The sequence below is a fragment of the Pleurodeles waltl genome, chromosome 6 (genome assembly GCF_031143425.1).
Source record: "Pleurodeles waltl isolate 20211129_DDA chromosome 6, aPleWal1.hap1.20221129, whole genome shotgun sequence".
Taxonomy (NCBI): Eukaryota; Metazoa; Chordata; class Amphibia; order Caudata; family Salamandridae; genus Pleurodeles; species Pleurodeles waltl.
Window position 1 is genome coordinate 13,188,073 of NC_090445.1, and position 17,621 is coordinate 13,205,693.

Consider the following 17,621-nt stretch of genomic DNA (forward strand, 5'->3'; position numbering starts at 1 on the left):
TCCCTAGCTCGACACGTAACAGTTGGGGCAGTATCCTGCATAGATGAGTAATCAGCCGTTTAGGAGAAGCCTTTGTAAGGTCCTAATCCAGCGCTTGCTAGCTCTTGGCTTCCCTGGGGAATGTGCTATGTATTTTTGACATGTGGTGCGCAGCCTGTAATAGAGGAACTTCTCAGAGGATGTTCACACTGCCAGGGCCTGGATATTACCCATCTCCATCGTTTTCACACGGTTCAGCTGACACTATGCCCTCCAATCCATAGTAAAAGGCAGCACTGGGTTCCACTACAGCCCCAGGCCTGATGAATCCAAACCTCCAGTCCTCTGCCCACACCTCATTTTCACAGTTTCATTGGCACCTCCACGGCGAGTTGGCTCAGTGCAGATCATGGTACAGAGCTGGGTATTTCTCTCATGGTCCGCCTCTGTGGTCAGGTGCGGTTGATGGGGCGCCAGGTGGAGCCAATAATGTACATACTACGTTTGTGCGCAGTAATATAGCTGCAGATCCCTCCCTGCGCAGAGAGTGTTGGTACCTCCCGTGCCATCCTACCCTGCCCGCCCACATCAGATTAATCAAGAGGGAACGAAGTTGGTGAGAGAGGGCTCTTGTCAGCAGAATGGGAATATTAACAAACAAGCAAAGGAACTTTGGCAGAACTACAGGACAGGGGCAGGCCAATCCACACTGACGCCCGCTTCCATCCAGGACATCATCCACCCGTAGTTCTTCTGCCGAGTCACCTCAATATCTCTGCTGCACCAGATCTCCTGGTACTTACCCCATTTCCCATTGCAGAGGGAGAAGCAGTCAAGCCTTATGTCATTGAACCAGGCCTGCACTGTATCTTGTTTATTGTTATTGGCACATAACAGGAATTCTGTCTTGGTTGGGTTGAGCTTCAGGTAGGTGGCGGCATCCAGGTCTGGATGATGTGCAGACAGTGTATGAGGCGTTGGATGTGTGAAGCAGAAGAGACTTCCACGTAGAATTGTCTTCAGCACATTGGTGAACCGTGATGCTGTAACTTGTGAGTAGAACAGCAAGCGGCTCCATGTAAACGTTGAAGATGGCATGAGACTGTATGGCACTCTGGTGAACTCCACAAGAGATGGGCCCATGCCACGCAGGGTGACACCACATTAGCAACTCAGGGACACTGAGGGTTTCCATAGGGCTAAGCAGGGGGCATATGTTGGCCATTCTGCCACCTGGTCCACCAGCTCCAAATTTTAACGCTTTTCATCCCACGAAGTCACCAATTTTAACATCTCCATCTTCAGTGGCAGAGCCCTCAGGCCTCTTCACAGGTAGCTGGTGATCCTGATCAATGATTTTACTAACTTATCTGTCAGAATTTGGTAGATTCTTCTTGATGAAGTCCTTTTCAATGTTCAAAGTGCCACAAGAGCCTTCTTTTCATGAACCAGCGTCGGGAGGCCATACGGCAACATCTAGTGAAAATATTAAAACCTAAAACAGGCCTTGAAAAATCATAAACATTTTACTAGACCTGCAGGTCGAGTAACTTGAACAATCTACTCGACCTAACTGGAATGCATTTGACCCATAAACCGGTCTCTAATTGTGTAATCCTAAGTAACTATTTTGTTTTACCAAGTAAAGTGTTCTGATTTCTTTTTATCCTATTAAACTGTTTTTTTTCACACCACAGAAACACAAAAAATTGGCTTTCACAACTACTGAAATATATTTTGAAATGCTTATACAATTAACTTAGTTATTTAAATGGTGTGTGTTAGGAAAAATCTGACACCCTGTAGTCTCTCATTTCACACACTTTGTATAGCAGATCAGGCAGTTCACTTTAGAAAATCCTTGAACTCTGCAGTTAAAGAAGTCAACTGACTTCTGACCTCTTTCGCTGAACACAGAGCAAAGATAAAAAGAAGAGTTCGATGGCATCTGTCGCTGTAGATACGCATGTTTTGCATAGCTCGCCATCTGGTGTTGGGTCGGAGTGTTACAAGTTGTTTTTCTTCTAAGAAGTCTTTCGAGTCACGGGACCGAGTGACTCCTCCTTTTGTCTCCATTGCGCATGGGCGTCGACTCCATCTTCGATTGTTTTTTTTCCGCCATCGGGTTCGGACGTGTTCCTGTCGCTCCGAGTTTCGGAACGGAAAAACAGCTAAATTTCGGAAGATTTTCGTCGGTATTGTTGCGTTCGGGATCGGCGTAGTTAGAATCAACACCGCGTCGAAGATCGAAGAGCTCCGGAGCCCTTCGGGGTAGTTTTCGATCCCCGTCGGGGCCTACTCGGCCCGACCGCGTGTAGAAGAACGCCGATGGAACGGACCCCGTTCCGTTTCTGTCCCAAATGCCACAAAAAATACCCCTATTCAGACCAACACTTGGTCTGTAACCTGTGCCTGTCACCTGAGCACAGTGAAGACACTTGCGAGGCCTGTCGTGCGTTCCGGTCCCGAAAAACACTCCGAGACCGTCGAGCCAGAAGACTTCAAATGGCATCCACGCCGACAGCGCACCGAGAGTTCGAGGTACAGGAAGAGTAAGAAACCTTTTCGATACACGAATCGGACTCCGAGGAATTCGACGATCCACGAACCGTGAGTAAGACGTCGAAAACCACTCATAAGAAGATTGTCAAGGCCCAGGGGACGCCACTGCCACCAGGCCATGGCTCCACCCATAAATTCGGTGAACGACCGTCGGCACCGAAAAAGGCCCAATCAGTGCCGAGACCGTCCGACTCCGGTCGAGACACCGGCACGCAGCCTTCTCGGGACCGAGAAAGTGCTGGAGACATACATCGACACCGAGATAGCGGTGTAGACACGGCTCGACGCCGAGACAGCGGCACCGATGAAGATCGACGCCGAGATGTTTCGACTCCGAAAAAGAAAAAAGCCACCTCGGAGCCGAAAAAAGATGCAGACGGGGTTTCGGTGCCGAAACAACCTGCAACCGACCCAGTTTCAGGCTCTTATACCGAAGAGCAATCAATGACCTCCCAAATGCGAAAGCATAGGTTTGAGGAAGACCTGCAATCCACTGATGTAGACCATACGCAGAAACGTATTTTTATACAGCAGGGGACAGGAAAGATAAGCACCCTTCCCCCTATTAGGAGAAAGAGAAGACTGGAATTTCAAACTGACCAAACACCACAAACAAAAATGGTGAAAAGGGTTACTCCGCCACCCTCTCCTCCACCTATAATTCACGTCTCGCCAGCACAAACTCCATCACATTCCCCGGCTCACACCACCATGAGCCAAGGTGACCAGGATCAGGACGCATGGGACTTATACGACGCCCCTGTGTCAGATAACAGTCCGGAGGCATACCCTACAAAGCCATCACCACCAGAAGACAGTACTGCATATTCTCAGGTGGTGGCTAGAGCAGCACAATTCCACAATGTAAGCCTCCACTCAGAACAAGTCGAGGATGACTTTCTATTCAACACCCTCTCTGCCACCCACAGCTCCTACCAAAGCCTGCCTATGCTCCCTGGTATGCTTCGGCACGCAAAAGACATCTTTAAGGAGCCGGTCAAAAGTAGGGCAATCACACCAAGGGTGGAAAAAAAGTATAAAGCGCCTCCTACAGACCCTATTTTCATAACTTGGCAGCTGCCACCAGATTCTGTCGTTGTAGGAGCAGCTAGGAAAAGGGCCAACTCTCACACATCTGGGGACGCACCACCCCCAGATAAGGAAAGCCGCAAGTTCGATGCAGCTGGAAAGAGAGTCGCAGCACAAGCTGCAAACCAGTGGCGCATCGCTAACTCACAGGCACTTCTTGCGCGCTATGACAGAGCCCATTGGGATGAGATGCAACATCTCATTGAACATCTACCCAAAGACCTACAAAAGAGGGCAAAGCAAGTGGTTGAAGAAGGACAGAACATTTCAAACAACCAGATACGCTCCTCCATGGACGCAGCAGACACAGCTGCAAGAACAATAAATACATCTGTGACCATCAGAAGGCATGCATGGCTACGAACGTCTGGGTTTAAACCAGAGATTCAGCAGGCAGTTCTCAATATGCCATTCAACGAAAAAGAACTGTTCGGTCCAGAAGTGGACACGGCGATTGAGAAACTTAAAAAGGACACGGACACTGCTAAAGCCATGGGCGCACTCTACTCCCCGCAGAGCAGAGGAAATTACAGCACCTTCCGCAAAACACCCTTTAGAGGGGGGTTTCGGGGTCAGGCCACACAAGCCAGCACCTCACAGGCAACACCATCCAGTTACCAGGGACAGTACAGGGGAGGCTTTCGGGGCCAATATAGAGGAGGGCAATTCCCTAGGAATAGGGGAAAATTTCAAAGCCCCAAAACCCCTACAACTAAGCAGTGACTCACATGTCACTCACCCCCTCCACACAACACCAGTGGGGGGAAGAATAGGTCATTATTACAAAACATGGGAGGAAATCACTACAAACACTTGGGTTCTAGCAATTATCCAAAATGGTTATTGCATAGAATTTCTACAATTCCCTCCAAACATACCACCAAGAGCACAAAATTTATCAAAACATCATTCCGAGCTCCTGGAGATAGAAGTTCAAGCACTATTGCAAAAGAACGCAATCGAGTTAGTACCAAACACACAAATAAACACAGGAGTTTATTCACTGTACTTCTTAATACCAAAGAAGGACAAAACGCTAAGACCAATCCTAGACCTAAGAATACTAAACACATACATCAAATCAGACCACTTTCACATGGTCACACTACAAGAAGTGTTACCATTGCTGAAACTACACGACTACATGACAACATTAGACCTCAAAGACGCGTATTTCCATATACCAATACATCCATCGCACAGGAAATACCTAAGGTTTGTATTCAAAGGAATACACTACCAATTCAAGGTACTGCCTTTCGGTTTAACAACCGCACCAAGAGTCTTTACCAAATGTCTAGCAGTAGTCGCTGCACACATCAGAAGGCAGCAAATACATGTATTCCCGTATCTAGACGACTGGCTAATCAAGACCCATTCGTTATCAAAGTGCTCACACCACACAAATCAAATCATACAAACCCTCTACCAACTAGGGTTCACAGTCAACTTCGCAAAATCCAACATTCTGCCGCGCAAGGTACAACAATACCTAGGAGCCATAATAAACACAACAATAGGAGTAGCCACTCCAAGTCCACAAAGAATTCAAAATTTCAACAACATCATACAACCCATGTATCCAACACAAAAAATACAAGCAAAGATGATATTACAACTCCTAGGCATGATGTCTTCATGCATAGCCATTGTCCCAAACGCAAGACTGCACATGAGGCCCTTACAACAGTGCCTAGCATCACAGTGGTCACAAGCACAGGGTCACCTTACAGATCTGGTGTTAATAGACCGCAAAACTTACCTCTCGCTTCTATGGTGGAACAATATAAATTTAAACAAAGGGCGGCCTTTCCAAGACCCAGTGCCACAATACGTAATAACAACAGATGCTTCCATGACAGGGTGGGGAGCACACCTCGATCAACACAGCATACAAGGACAATGGAACGTACATCAAACAAAACTGCATATAAATCACCTAGAACTTCTAGCAGTTTTTCAAGCACTAAAGGCTTTTCAACCAATAATAGTTCACAAATAGATTCTCGTCAAAACAGACAACATGACAACAATGTATTATCTAAACAAACAAGGGGGGACGCACTCAACGCAATTGAGCCTGCTGGCACAAAAGATATGGCGTTGGGCAATTCACAACCAAATTCGCCTAATAGCACAATTTATCCCAGGAATTCAGAATCAACTCGCAGACAATCTCTCTCGAGATCACCAACAGGTCCACGAATGGGAAATTCACCCCCAAATTCTGAACACTTACTTCACGCTCTGGGGAACACCTCAAATAGACTTGTTTGCGACAAAAGAGAACGCAAAATGCCAAAACTTCGCATCTAGATACCCACACAGGCAGTCCCACGGCAATGCCCTATGGATCAACTGGTCAGGGATATTTGCCTACGCTTTTCCTCCTCTCCCTCTCCTTCCTTATCTGGTAAACAAACTCAGTCAAAACAAACTCAAACTCATATTAATAGCACCAACTTGGGCAAGGCAACCCTGGTACACAACGCTGCTAGACCTATCAGTAGTACCCCACATCAAACTGCCCAACAGGCCGGATCTGTTAACACAACACAACCAAACGATCAGACACCCAGATCCAGCATCGCTGAATCTAGCAATCTGGCTCCTGAAATCCTAGAATTCGGACACTTACAACTTACCCAAGAATGTATGGAAGTCATAAAGCAAGCCAGAAGGCCATCCACCAGGCACTGCTATGCCAGTAAATGGAAGAGGTTTGTTTGCTACTGCCATATTAATCAAATCCAACCATTACACGCAACCCCAAAACATGTAGTGGGTTACTTGCTTCACTTACAAAAATCTAACCTAGCTTTCTCTTCCATTAAAATACACCTTGCAGCAATATCTGCATACCTGCAGCCTACCTATTCAACTTCCCTATATAGGATACCAGTCATTAAAGCATTCATGGAGGGCCTTAAAAGAATTATTCCACCAAGAACACCACCTGTTCCTTCATGGAACCTAAATGTTGTCTTAACTAGACTTATGGGTCCACCTTTTGAACCCATGCACTCCTGCGAAATACAGTTCCTAACCTGGAAGGTTGCATTTCTCATCGCCATTACTTCCCTAAGAAGAGTAAGCGAGATTCAGGCGTTTACAATACAAGAACCTTTTATACAACTACACAAAAATAAGGTCGTCCTAAGGACTAATCCTAAATTTCTACCAAAAGTTATTTCACCGTTCCATCTAAATCAAACAGTGGAACTTCCAGTGTTCTTCCCACAGCCAGATTCCGTAGCTGAGAGGGCACTACATACTTTAGATGTCAAAAGAGCATTAATGTATTACATTGACAGAACAAAGAGCATCAGGAAAACTAAACAGCTATTTATTGCATTCCAAAAACCTCATGCAGGAAACCCAATATCAAAACAAGGTATAGCCAGATGGATAGTTAAATGCATCCAAATCTGCTACCTTAAAGCTAAACGACAACTGCCCATTACACCAAGGGCACACTCAACCAGAAAGAAAGGTGCTACCATGGCCTTTCTAGGAAACATCCCAATGCAAGAAATATGTAAGGCAGCCACATGGTCTACGCCTCACACATTCACCAAGCACTACTGTGTAGACGTGTTATCCGCACAACAAGCCACAGTAGGTCAAGCCGTATTAAGAACATTGTTTCAGACTACTCCCACTCCTACAGGCTGAGCCACCGCTTTGGGGAGATAACTGCTTACTAGTCTATGCAAAACATGCGTATCTACAGCGACAGATGCCATCGAACTGAAAATGGCACTTACCCAGTGTACATCTGTTCGTGGCATCAGTCGCTGTAGATTCGCATGTGCCCACCCGCCTCCCCGGGAGCCTGTAGCAGTTCGGAAGGTACCTTCAACTATTTGTATATATATTATTTTAACCTTAAATAGGTACATACTTAGTCACTCCATTGTATGGCCACTATTACTACAATACAACTCCTACCTCACCCTCTGCGGGGAAAAACAATCGAAGATGGAGTCGACGCCCATGTGCAATGGAGACAAAAGGAGGAGTCACTCGGTCCCGTGACTCGAAAGACTTCTTCGAAGAAAAACAACTTGTAACACTCCGACCCAACACCAGATGGCGAGCTATGCAAAACATGCGAATCTACAGCGACTGATGCCACGAACAGATGTACACTGGGTAAGTGACATTTTCATTTACAGGCATTCCTTCACTTTGAGTGAGCAGAACACCTGTTGTGTGTCAACTCGCCAGAATGGGCAAGTAGGTTCTAAATTTAGCCCGACCTGATAAAATCTGGCTTTACATAGTGAAGTGGGCGAGTAGATTTAATGAGGCCTGTAAAAGTATATCATTAATGAGAGATCTTTTCTGGACCTGCAACTCTGTACTGAAGAGCTTCTGATAGTGCCATAGTCTGAGAGCATTCTCATTTGCTCAAAGGAAACAGGTTCAGACAGGTCCCACAGATCCAGATTCTAAACCCCTTAGCGAAAGAACACGTCTTTATTGCCATCAGACATGAGTGCCTTTTCATTTCTATTTCTGGACTCTCCACCATCTAGAGTTATGGGTGGTCTCTTTTCACGAAGCAATGAATAAAGCAGGTAGAAAGCTTAATATAGAAGATTCTGCTCCAGTTTCTGAAACTTCCAAACACTCCTTCCAACACCACAGCCTTCCTGACTTCATCAACCATAAACCTGTTGATTGCAGTCAAGAGAAAAAATACAGACCACCAGAATCTGATCTTCGGTTCCTAAGAGGAACTCCTCCTTCTGGCTGCTTGTTTGCATTTGCCATAATGCTGGAAGCTCTTTTGCTACTTCTGAAAAACAAACGTTTTGATGCTTTGGTGTAAACACATCTGTATAACTTTAGCCTCAGACTTGAGGGTTGCAAGACCCACTGCACTGTCAGTCCGTTACATCTGTGAAACTCTCATGATCAGTTTTATTGGTTTAAGAAGAGGATCGGAGATTGTACACTGAGATGTGATTACTTCAGATGAAGCAATAAGTGCATCCTAGGTCTTCTGATTAGGCAGCATGTGATATGTCGTGGAACATACATGCGGTGCAGCTCCTGGCTGTGGCTGTCTTCTTTGAACATTCAAGCTCAAGCTCAACAAAAAAAATGTACTTATGCCCTTCCCTAACTCTCTGTGTTCACGGCACATGCTGAAAACGATGTACAGTGCTCGAGAGTACAGTTTGAAAACCTAAAATTACTAGGTTTGGGGAAAAAAGTTCATATTTTTCCAGCTTTCATTTAAGGTATATGTTGGAGGCCAACACTTTTTTCCTATTACCTTTTGGAAAAGGCAATGATTTCAGCGTCAAGAGCAGCAAATGCAGCATAGCGGAGCTACCAGAGGCAGAAATCACAAAACGGTAGAGGCTGGCAGAAGCCTTCCGTGCAACAGGGAAGGCTCTTCTGGCCAAACGACGACTGCCTCCATCATCTGCTTCTGTTCCGACCCCAGTGTGGGACATCTCCAACCATTTTCTCCCTCAGCAGAAGTTAATAGGATATATTTTGATGCTAAATATTATGAAAACTGGATACAAAATCAAATTCTGAAGGCATCCAGTACTCAGTCTCCATCAGCTAATTGAATATCTTTCTGTTCTTCTGTGAAGAAAGCATCAGAGAACGTCTATTCCCAATATTTTTCAGTTTAGAGAAGAAGCCCAATATTATGAGCATACACATGGATGAAGAGGGTTGTGATATATGGTAACAGGTCACTTTAAGGAACATTCATTAAATACTCTATATTTCAGATTTTGCTTAAAAAGAAAGGGTCAGGATTTATACATGTCTGTGATGATGCTAAATTATGTGCCTTTTCTTTTCTTAATTTATGCTGGTTTCAGACAATACCTGCAGGTATTTAGGGTTCTCTGACTTCCTCTTCCAAAAGAAGCCTACCTGCGCGTGAAACAAATCAACATGCTTGGATTGTAAAGTTTGAGTGGCGGGCGCCATCCTGCAATAGAAGGGTATAAAAGGAGACTCTTTTCAGCGTTCCATGCTTCTTTTGCTTCTCCGTCAGGATTGAGCTTTCTGTTCCAGTATTAGAGAGTTTGGGTAACATAAGGAGCACTAATAGACATGCTGATATTTTTTGTATTTTCAAGAAACAATTTGTTCATCTCTCCAAGTACTATGAGGTGGGTGGAAGGATGATTTTATCCCTGAGCGGATACCAACTGGCTCTTCTCTGTGTTTCCTTTTGCAGTACACTGCCAGCACCGTCTGCCTGTGCATCTATGGACTCCTCTCGTTCGTTCTGACCTCCCTGGAAGAACACACCCTGGGCAAACAGCAGGTGAGACTGGGGCTGCTTCCCCACCAATAGTACCAGGAGTTAGGTGGGTTGGTGCCAGAGGTGCCCAAAACTGCATGCCAACAGAACCCAGTCTGTACTGGCATTATTAGGTTATTGCAACAGTACTCTGTGGTCAATTCCAACTAGACATTATGGGGGTGATTCTCACCCTGGCGGGCGGCGGAGGCCGCCCGCCAGAGTTCCCCCCTCCAAAATACTGCTCCGCGGTCGAAAGACCGCTGAGGGTATTTTGGCTTTTGCACTGGGCTGGCGGGCGACCACCAAAAGGCCGCCCGCCAGCCCAGTGCAAACCACCCTTCCCACGAGGACGCCGGCTCAGAATTGAGCCGGCGGAGTGGGAAGGTGCGACGGGTGCAGTGGCACCCGTCGCGTATTTCAGTGTCTGCAAAGCAGACACTGAAATACAAAGTGGGGCCCTCTTACGGGGGCCCCACGACAACCCATACCGCCATCCTGTTCCTGGCGGGAGAACCGCCAGGAACAGGATGGCGGTATGGGCTGTCAGAATCCCCATGGCGGCGCAGCGAGCTGCGCCGCCATGGAGGATTCTAATGGGCAGCGGAAAACCGGCGGAAGACCGCCGGTTTTCCGCATCTGACCGCGGCCAAACCGCCGCGGTCAGAATGCCCTGCGGGGCACCGCCAGCCTGTTGGCGGTGCTCCCGCCAACCCTGGCCCCGGCGGTCCATGACCGCCGGGGTCAGAATGACCCCCTATATGTGCCAGCATTCGAATGGAATAATCGCAAAAATACCCAGTACATAGGAGGCTGGCACACAGTATTGGCTAGTTCACCAAAATGTTTATCCCCCTTAATTCTTCCTGTCCTTTTCCCTTCTCACTGTCCATACTCTGATATTCCTGGTTTCTCCCGTTTCCCTACTCTGACCGTTTCATTATCTTCCAGCCTCCACCATGTTCTTTGCGTAATCTCGTTTTTCCACACAACTCATGTTGCTGTCTCTGGTCCTTCTCTCCCTTCCATCTCTGAACATTCTTGTGACTCTGTTTTCACTGCTTATTTTTTCCACCCTCTGTTCCTCACCTCATTCCGTTGTCTCTTACCTCCTCTTTCTGTCTCATTTTCCTTTTGCTTTCTTCCCTTTATCGGTCCTTCCTGTTATTTCTTCTCTCACATTCTGTCCTTTGTGCCAGTTGTCTACGCTTTCCCAATCTTTTCTTATCTCACTCCATCCCCTCACATCTTTATCCTTTACCCCTAGCAGTTCCCACTTTTATCCCTGCTAGGACACCACTGTGTGCTTTGAATCCAAGAGAGTTAATATCAATATATTTTACCATATTTTTGTACCTCGGGTGCAAGCGTCCATATGATGTGCAGTACCCGAGTCTATCAAAGACAAACTGTTTCCAACATTTAGAGTGTTAAACTCCAGTACACCAAGTCACAAGACCTGTGTGTCATCTACAGTCTAGGATGCTGAGTTCCTGTCTGTACTGAGCAAAAGAGCAGCTCGATAGTTTACATTGAAGAAGCTGAGAAGGCCAGGCGATGTGTTTAAGACTCCATGAGCTTCCTCTACCCTTGAGGTTTTCTGCTGCCTGTTGCTACACGGGCTATTGTTTTTCCCTGCTTGGGTGGGAATGATTTCAGTTGAGCACACCTTTTTTTGGAGACATTTTCTCATGTAATCTTCATTCTACGCCTTAACCATTGAACTATTGAGTGAGCCTGCGTTTTCAGCGTGAATATTTTCTGGATTCACATGATGTCCATTCATCTCCCATCTAGTGGATGGGTCTTAAACTATCTTTTCTCTCCACTTGACCTTTAAACGTTGGTCCTGGAAGCCCATGCGCATGGTCATCTTCAGAGTAACTATCGTACAAATCCCCCAAGAGGCACCTAAGAAAATCCAGACTGCAATTCCATATTCACAAAAAATAGTTTTGTTAATTACACTATATATGTCTCATTAATAGCAAACCAATGTCTCTGCAATCATCACGTATAATAAATATTTGAATCAAATTTATTATTCTTTGACTGCCATCACCAAACCAGTGTTTGTCTCATCAACATGTAATATTTATTTGAATCCCATTCGTCATACTTTGAGTACCTCTACATGTATTAATTTGATTCAGAAACAATATCGTACATGGCTCATGAAATGAACAGACAAAAAACACAGCCAACGTGCTTCATGACACCCACCAACCAGTCGGAAAAGCAGCACTATTTAATTATACAGTGGTCAGTCACACAATCCACGTAAGTGTTTTAAATGTTTACAGGTAACAGATTATCAGCACTGTCCTTAGAAAGTTAGTTTGATATGCGACCCCAGCTTCTCCCAAACCTGTGAGTGCCACCCCCTGCCCCGAGGCCCATCTGGTACCAGGACAGGTGGAAAATTAGAAATGCACGGAGGTGTGGTGCACTACCAGCCCAGATACAGCTCTTAGGTGGGCTGCCCGATGTGACCCACAAAAGGATTCCACCATCTTGATTTTGGTGGAATTAGGAACTCTGGACAGGGTTATGCCCAGTCCTTGCAGAAAGTGGTCATATAGGGGGTTGTAGTGACCCCTAAGTAGCCCATTCTCATTAACCTGGTATTTAGGGGAGCCCCTGGCACCAGAAAAGCAGATTTGACTGCTCGGAACTGACGAAGAAAGAAGGACCGAAGACAGCAAAAACTGAAGACCTGCACTAAAGATTGGTGCAAAACCCTGCAAGGCTGCTTGCACTTTGACCATCGCTGGGACCGACTTTGCAAAGAGCTGGACGTCCTCCACAAAACCGTTGGAGGACTGCCCAGCACCTCCACCATCGGGCAAAATCTCCAGTGGAGAAGAGGAGCTGCTCCTCAGCAGATGCTGCTTGCAAAGTCTCATACTCTGTCCTGTTGGCCTTTGGGCCCCACGCAGGGTGCGATGAGCAAGGAGAAGATTGTTTGGAGCCCAGAAGGTCAGCCCTGCCACTTTACCGAAGTCCTGAGATGCTGACCCCTCTCGGAGTCTCCCTACATCTATATCTGGGGTACTGGACCCCTTGCAGCAACCAAGGCTTGTTGGTGGTCCAGTCCACACTCCAGCAACACAGAGGTAGACCTACTGCAGAGGGACATCGGGATCCACAAGGCCAGCACTGAGAGTAGCTCCACTGCCCTCTGATATGGTGGAGGAGTGTTGTATGCCCCCCCCCCCAGTCAGCTGCAAAACTTTTACGATAAAACGTTAACTGTTTATTATAGCTTTATTGTAAAATGGGTGGGGCCAGGGGCTATGACGAGCACGGAGGGGGAGTGCAGCACTCCTCTCAGTACGCATGTATGTTTGGCCGGTTGTCTCAGGCCGGCCAAATACACATGCGCACTGTACCCTCTCCAATCCGGCACTGTGTTGCTGGGTTGGAGACCGCGGGTAGTCTCCCACTCTGCCTCAGAGCGCCCTCGCTTGGTGCTGCTGTCATGCTGGGAACCAGTGCCCGCAGCTGCAGTGGAGGCAGAGGAGCAGCATGGCGGTGGCGGCGGGGAATCAGGTGTGTCTTTTTTTTTATTTATTTTTTAGAAAAAAAGAAGTGAATTTCCCCCTAAGCCACGCGCCACCCTGCCCCTTCAACGCACCACAAGCCACTCCTGCTGTTTCACCTGTTCACCGGGTCACCAAGTCACAGAGCGAGACTAGCTGCTGAGACCTGATGCCTCATCCGAGCCCCACAGCCCGAGTCCTGAGACACTCAACAGCTGAGCCCACCCTTGGGTTTGGCCAGACTGGACTCCCAGTCACCGCCTGAAGCCTCTTTCTGCAGGGATAACAAGAGCCACGAGTGCCCTACAGTGCTAATCTGCCAGACAAAGCACCGCAATGGGGCTGCCCCGCTCCCAAGTCTTCCCCATTTGTCCTTCAAAGGCAGCTTCAGCTTTGGCGCTCGCCTTTTGGGCCAACACCCGTGTGACTTCCTGCAGAAAGGGGTTAACGCCTCGCTCCAATTCAGGTCCCTATTATCTCCTTTCAAAGGAGTCATTAGCACATCTCCCTAGCTGGGTAGGAAGCTCTCTCGGGTTCAATGTCCTTGTATAGCTCTTAAGATCACAAGAGATGGAAGGCAGCAAAGTGGCAACTTTCTAAAAGTTGCACACTGTAACTTATTACATTAAGCTTGATTCTCAAGTGGAAAGTAATGGAGCTATTTGTTTGAGACCTTGAAATATCAACTTTGGTAGTACCCTGTAGGTGTTAGCACAGCTGAATGGTCAGCATGTAACCCTGTACTCGCCAACGGGGAGACAAAGTCTTTCCACAGTTAAACCAACAGTTTCTCGTTTTTACTGTTGGAACACATGAAATAAATGTTCTGCCCATGAACTATTCTGTACCCTGCCTTAGAACTTGGTGGGCCTGCTATAGGGGTGACTTACACATGTTTCAGAAGGACATTTGATTTTTCCATGGCTTGAAATGGAAAGGTCGAGCTAGTAGTTTGAAACTGCTCTTCCATTCTGCAGTGCTGGACTGGGAGAATCGTTTTACCTTTGTATCATAAAGGGTGGCACAACCAGTGCTGCATCCCCTGGGGTGGCTCTCTTAACTTGCGTGCACTGGTACCATATACTAGGGACTTGCAGGTAAGTTAGCCGATGTCAGTTGGTTGTAGCCAACATAATATTCACGTTTTGGGGTCAGGCCACTGGCACCGACTGCTTAGCAACTTTCTATAAAAACTGTTTCATAATAATGATTAAAATGAAATGGTAAACATCAACGATTTAATACACAATATGTTTTGGAAGCTTGATTATTATATTTGCAGGAACAGAACATCATGGAAAGAATGTCTACTTTAATTATGCTCTTCTGATCAATCAGCACATGGTATTCATAAAAATGATAATTGAGGCCCTAAAAGAGAAAAATATCATATTTACAACAGGAACTTTACACACCAAAGCAGATAAACTCTGCTGACAATGCCTAACTAAACACAAAGAGCAGTTACACCTGGATTTGGCGCAGGGCATCTTCCAGCAATGAGAAACCTGGCTACATGGTTTAAAGCTTGTAGGAACCGTCACAAACGGACGTTTGTGACATTTTCCCACCAGGTTTGTCTCTGAGGCCTACTGTCTTCACATGAGTCCAAGTCTGGCGGTGAGGACGGTGCCCTGATCAATCCGAAAGGGAACTAGGACTCTGAAGCCAGGGTCTTCGTTGCTGGACTCATAAGGCAAGTTAGGGCCAGTCGAGGACATGGAGCTGTTCTCAAGCCCGTTCCCACAAAAGGTTCACTTTACACTCCAGTCATGTGTGAAGTCCAAATCTCACAAGAAGCATAAAAATTTCGAGTTTGTGACTCTAACTCGTCCCGTCACTCTTATCAGGAGAAGTTGCATGGAGGTCCAGGTGCTGGTCAATGTCGGTCCTGGTCCCTCAACTGTGGAATCAGTTCCACAGCTTGAGGATCGGGAACAACTGGGTCCAAGTCATCCGAGTGTTTCCTAATTGGGCAGAAGAGTGCGGTACCACGATCTCCTGGGCATGAGCAGCTGCCCTCCGTTTAGGCTGCAACTTCTGGAGCATCTACTGTTGCAGCAGCATGGCAATGTCCTGTACCCTGGCCCTGCACCTCCATGCATGGAGATTGGAACAGTGACAGTTGACTGCCTTCGATCTTGCTCCGAAAGTGGTCATTCTAGCGGTCTGGCACCTGCCTACAAAATCTGTGTTCGATGGCATATGTTGCTGCAGATACACATGTTTAGCACAGTCCGCTGCCTGGTGTTGGGCTCGGAGTATTACAAGTTGTTTTTCTTCGAAGAAGTCTTTTTTGGTCACGGGACCGAAGGACTCCTCCCTCTTCGGCTCCATTGCGCATGGGCGTCGACTCCATCTTAGATTGTTTTTTTCCGCTGTCGGGTTCGGACGTATTCCTTTTCGCTCCGTGTTTCGCTTCGGAAAGTTAGTCAGAATCTCGGAAGAAAGCGTCGGTATTGTTCCGTTCGGTATCGGGATAGTTAGGTACATCGACACCGATCATCGGAAGACTTTGGGGTAGCTTCGATCCCCCATCGGGGCCTGGTCGGCCCGACCGCGTGCGACATCGAAGCCGATGGAACGGACCCCGTTCCGTTTCTGCCCAAAATGTCACAGTAAGTATCCTTATACAGATCAGCACTTGGTCTGTAACTTGTGCTTGTCCCCCGAGCACAAGGAGGATACCTGTGAGGCCTGTCGAGCCTTCCGGTCCAGAAAAACACTCCGGGACCGAAGAGCCAGGCGTCTACAAATGGCGTCCACGCCGACAAAACAACGTTTCGACGACGAAGAGGAAACATTCTCGGTTCCGGAATCAGAATCCGGAGACTCCGACGTCGAACAACAACAACAAACAGTGAGTAAGACGTCGAAAATAAAAACCATTGAGAAGACAAAAGCCCAGGGGACGCCAGTGCCAACAGGCCATGGCTCGACCCATAAAACCGGCGAGCCGTCGAAGGCGCCGAAAAAGGGCACACCCATACCGAAGACACCCGACTCCGGTCGAGGGACCGCCATGGAGCAACCTCGGAGCCGAGATAGCGGCTCCGAGAGGCAAAAACAAGATGCCGGCACCGAAAAACATCGGCACCGAAAAACATCGGCACCGAGACACACTGCCGAAAGCCACAAAAATTCTGTCGGTGCCGAAGCCGAAAAAAGATTCTCTCTCGGCGCCGAAAAGTTCCACACCTCCTTCCTACACAGAGGAACAAGGAATAAGTGGCCAGATGCACAGATTTGGACAAGAGCTCCAAAGTGTAGAATCAGACTACACACAAAAGAGACTGTACATCCAACAAGACACAGGGAAGATATCAACCCTTCCCCCTATAATGAGAAAAAGAAGGATCGGATTTCTCAAGGATGACGCACAACCACAAGCCAAAGTGGTTAAAAAAGTCACGCCTCCGCCCTCTCCACCACAACAGGCATCGCCGGCACAAACTCCGCCACAAATGCACTCACCAGCGCAAACTACTATAAGTCAAGATAATCAGGATCAAGACGCTTGGGACCTATACGACACCCCAGTGCCGGACAATGATCCCGATTCATACCCCACAAAGCCGTCACCGCCAGAGGACAGTACCTCATACTCGCAACTGGTGGCTAGGGCAGCAGAATTCCACAATGTCCAACTGTATTCCGACCCTATAGAGGATGATTTTTTATTTAACACCCTCTCGGCTACACATAGCCAATATCAATGTCTCCCAATGCTACCAGGGATGTTACGGCACGCAAAACAAATTTTTGAAGAGCCCGTAAAATCAAGAGCCATCACCCCAAGGGTGGATAAGAAATACAAACCACCACCCACAGACCCAGTGTTTATTACTTCGCAGTTACCACCTGACTCCGTAGTAGTAGGGGCAGCTCGCAAAAGAGCAAATTCCCATACATCTGGCGACGCCCCACCTCCGGACAAAGAAAGCCGAAAATTTGATGCGGCAGGAAAGAGTAGCATCACAGGCAGCCAACCAGTGGCGCATCGCAAATTCTCAAGCGCTGCTAGCCCGATATGACCGCGCACACTGGGATGAGATGCAACTTCTCATAGACCATCTTCCCCAAGAATACCAAAAGAGGGCGCAGCAAATAGTTGAAGAGGGACAAACGATCTCAAACAATCAAATCCGCTCTTCAATGGACGC

The 17,621-nt window shown here is 47.2% G+C and overlaps 1 protein-coding gene across 3 annotated transcripts in view; it reads left to right on the plus strand.

Moving 5' to 3' along the window:
• NUP188 (nucleoporin 188) overlaps nucleotides 1–17,621 on the plus strand; it is a 642,545-nt gene that overhangs the window by 229,252 nt on the left and 395,672 nt on the right. For all 3 annotated transcript variants that reach the window (XM_069237029.1, XM_069237030.1, XM_069237031.1), the window contains exon 12: nucleotides 9,851–9,940. In XM_069237029.1, coding sequence (XP_069093130.1) covers nucleotides 9,851–9,940 — 90 coding nt within the window. The remainder of the gene's footprint in view (nucleotides 1–9,850; nucleotides 9,941–17,621) is intronic.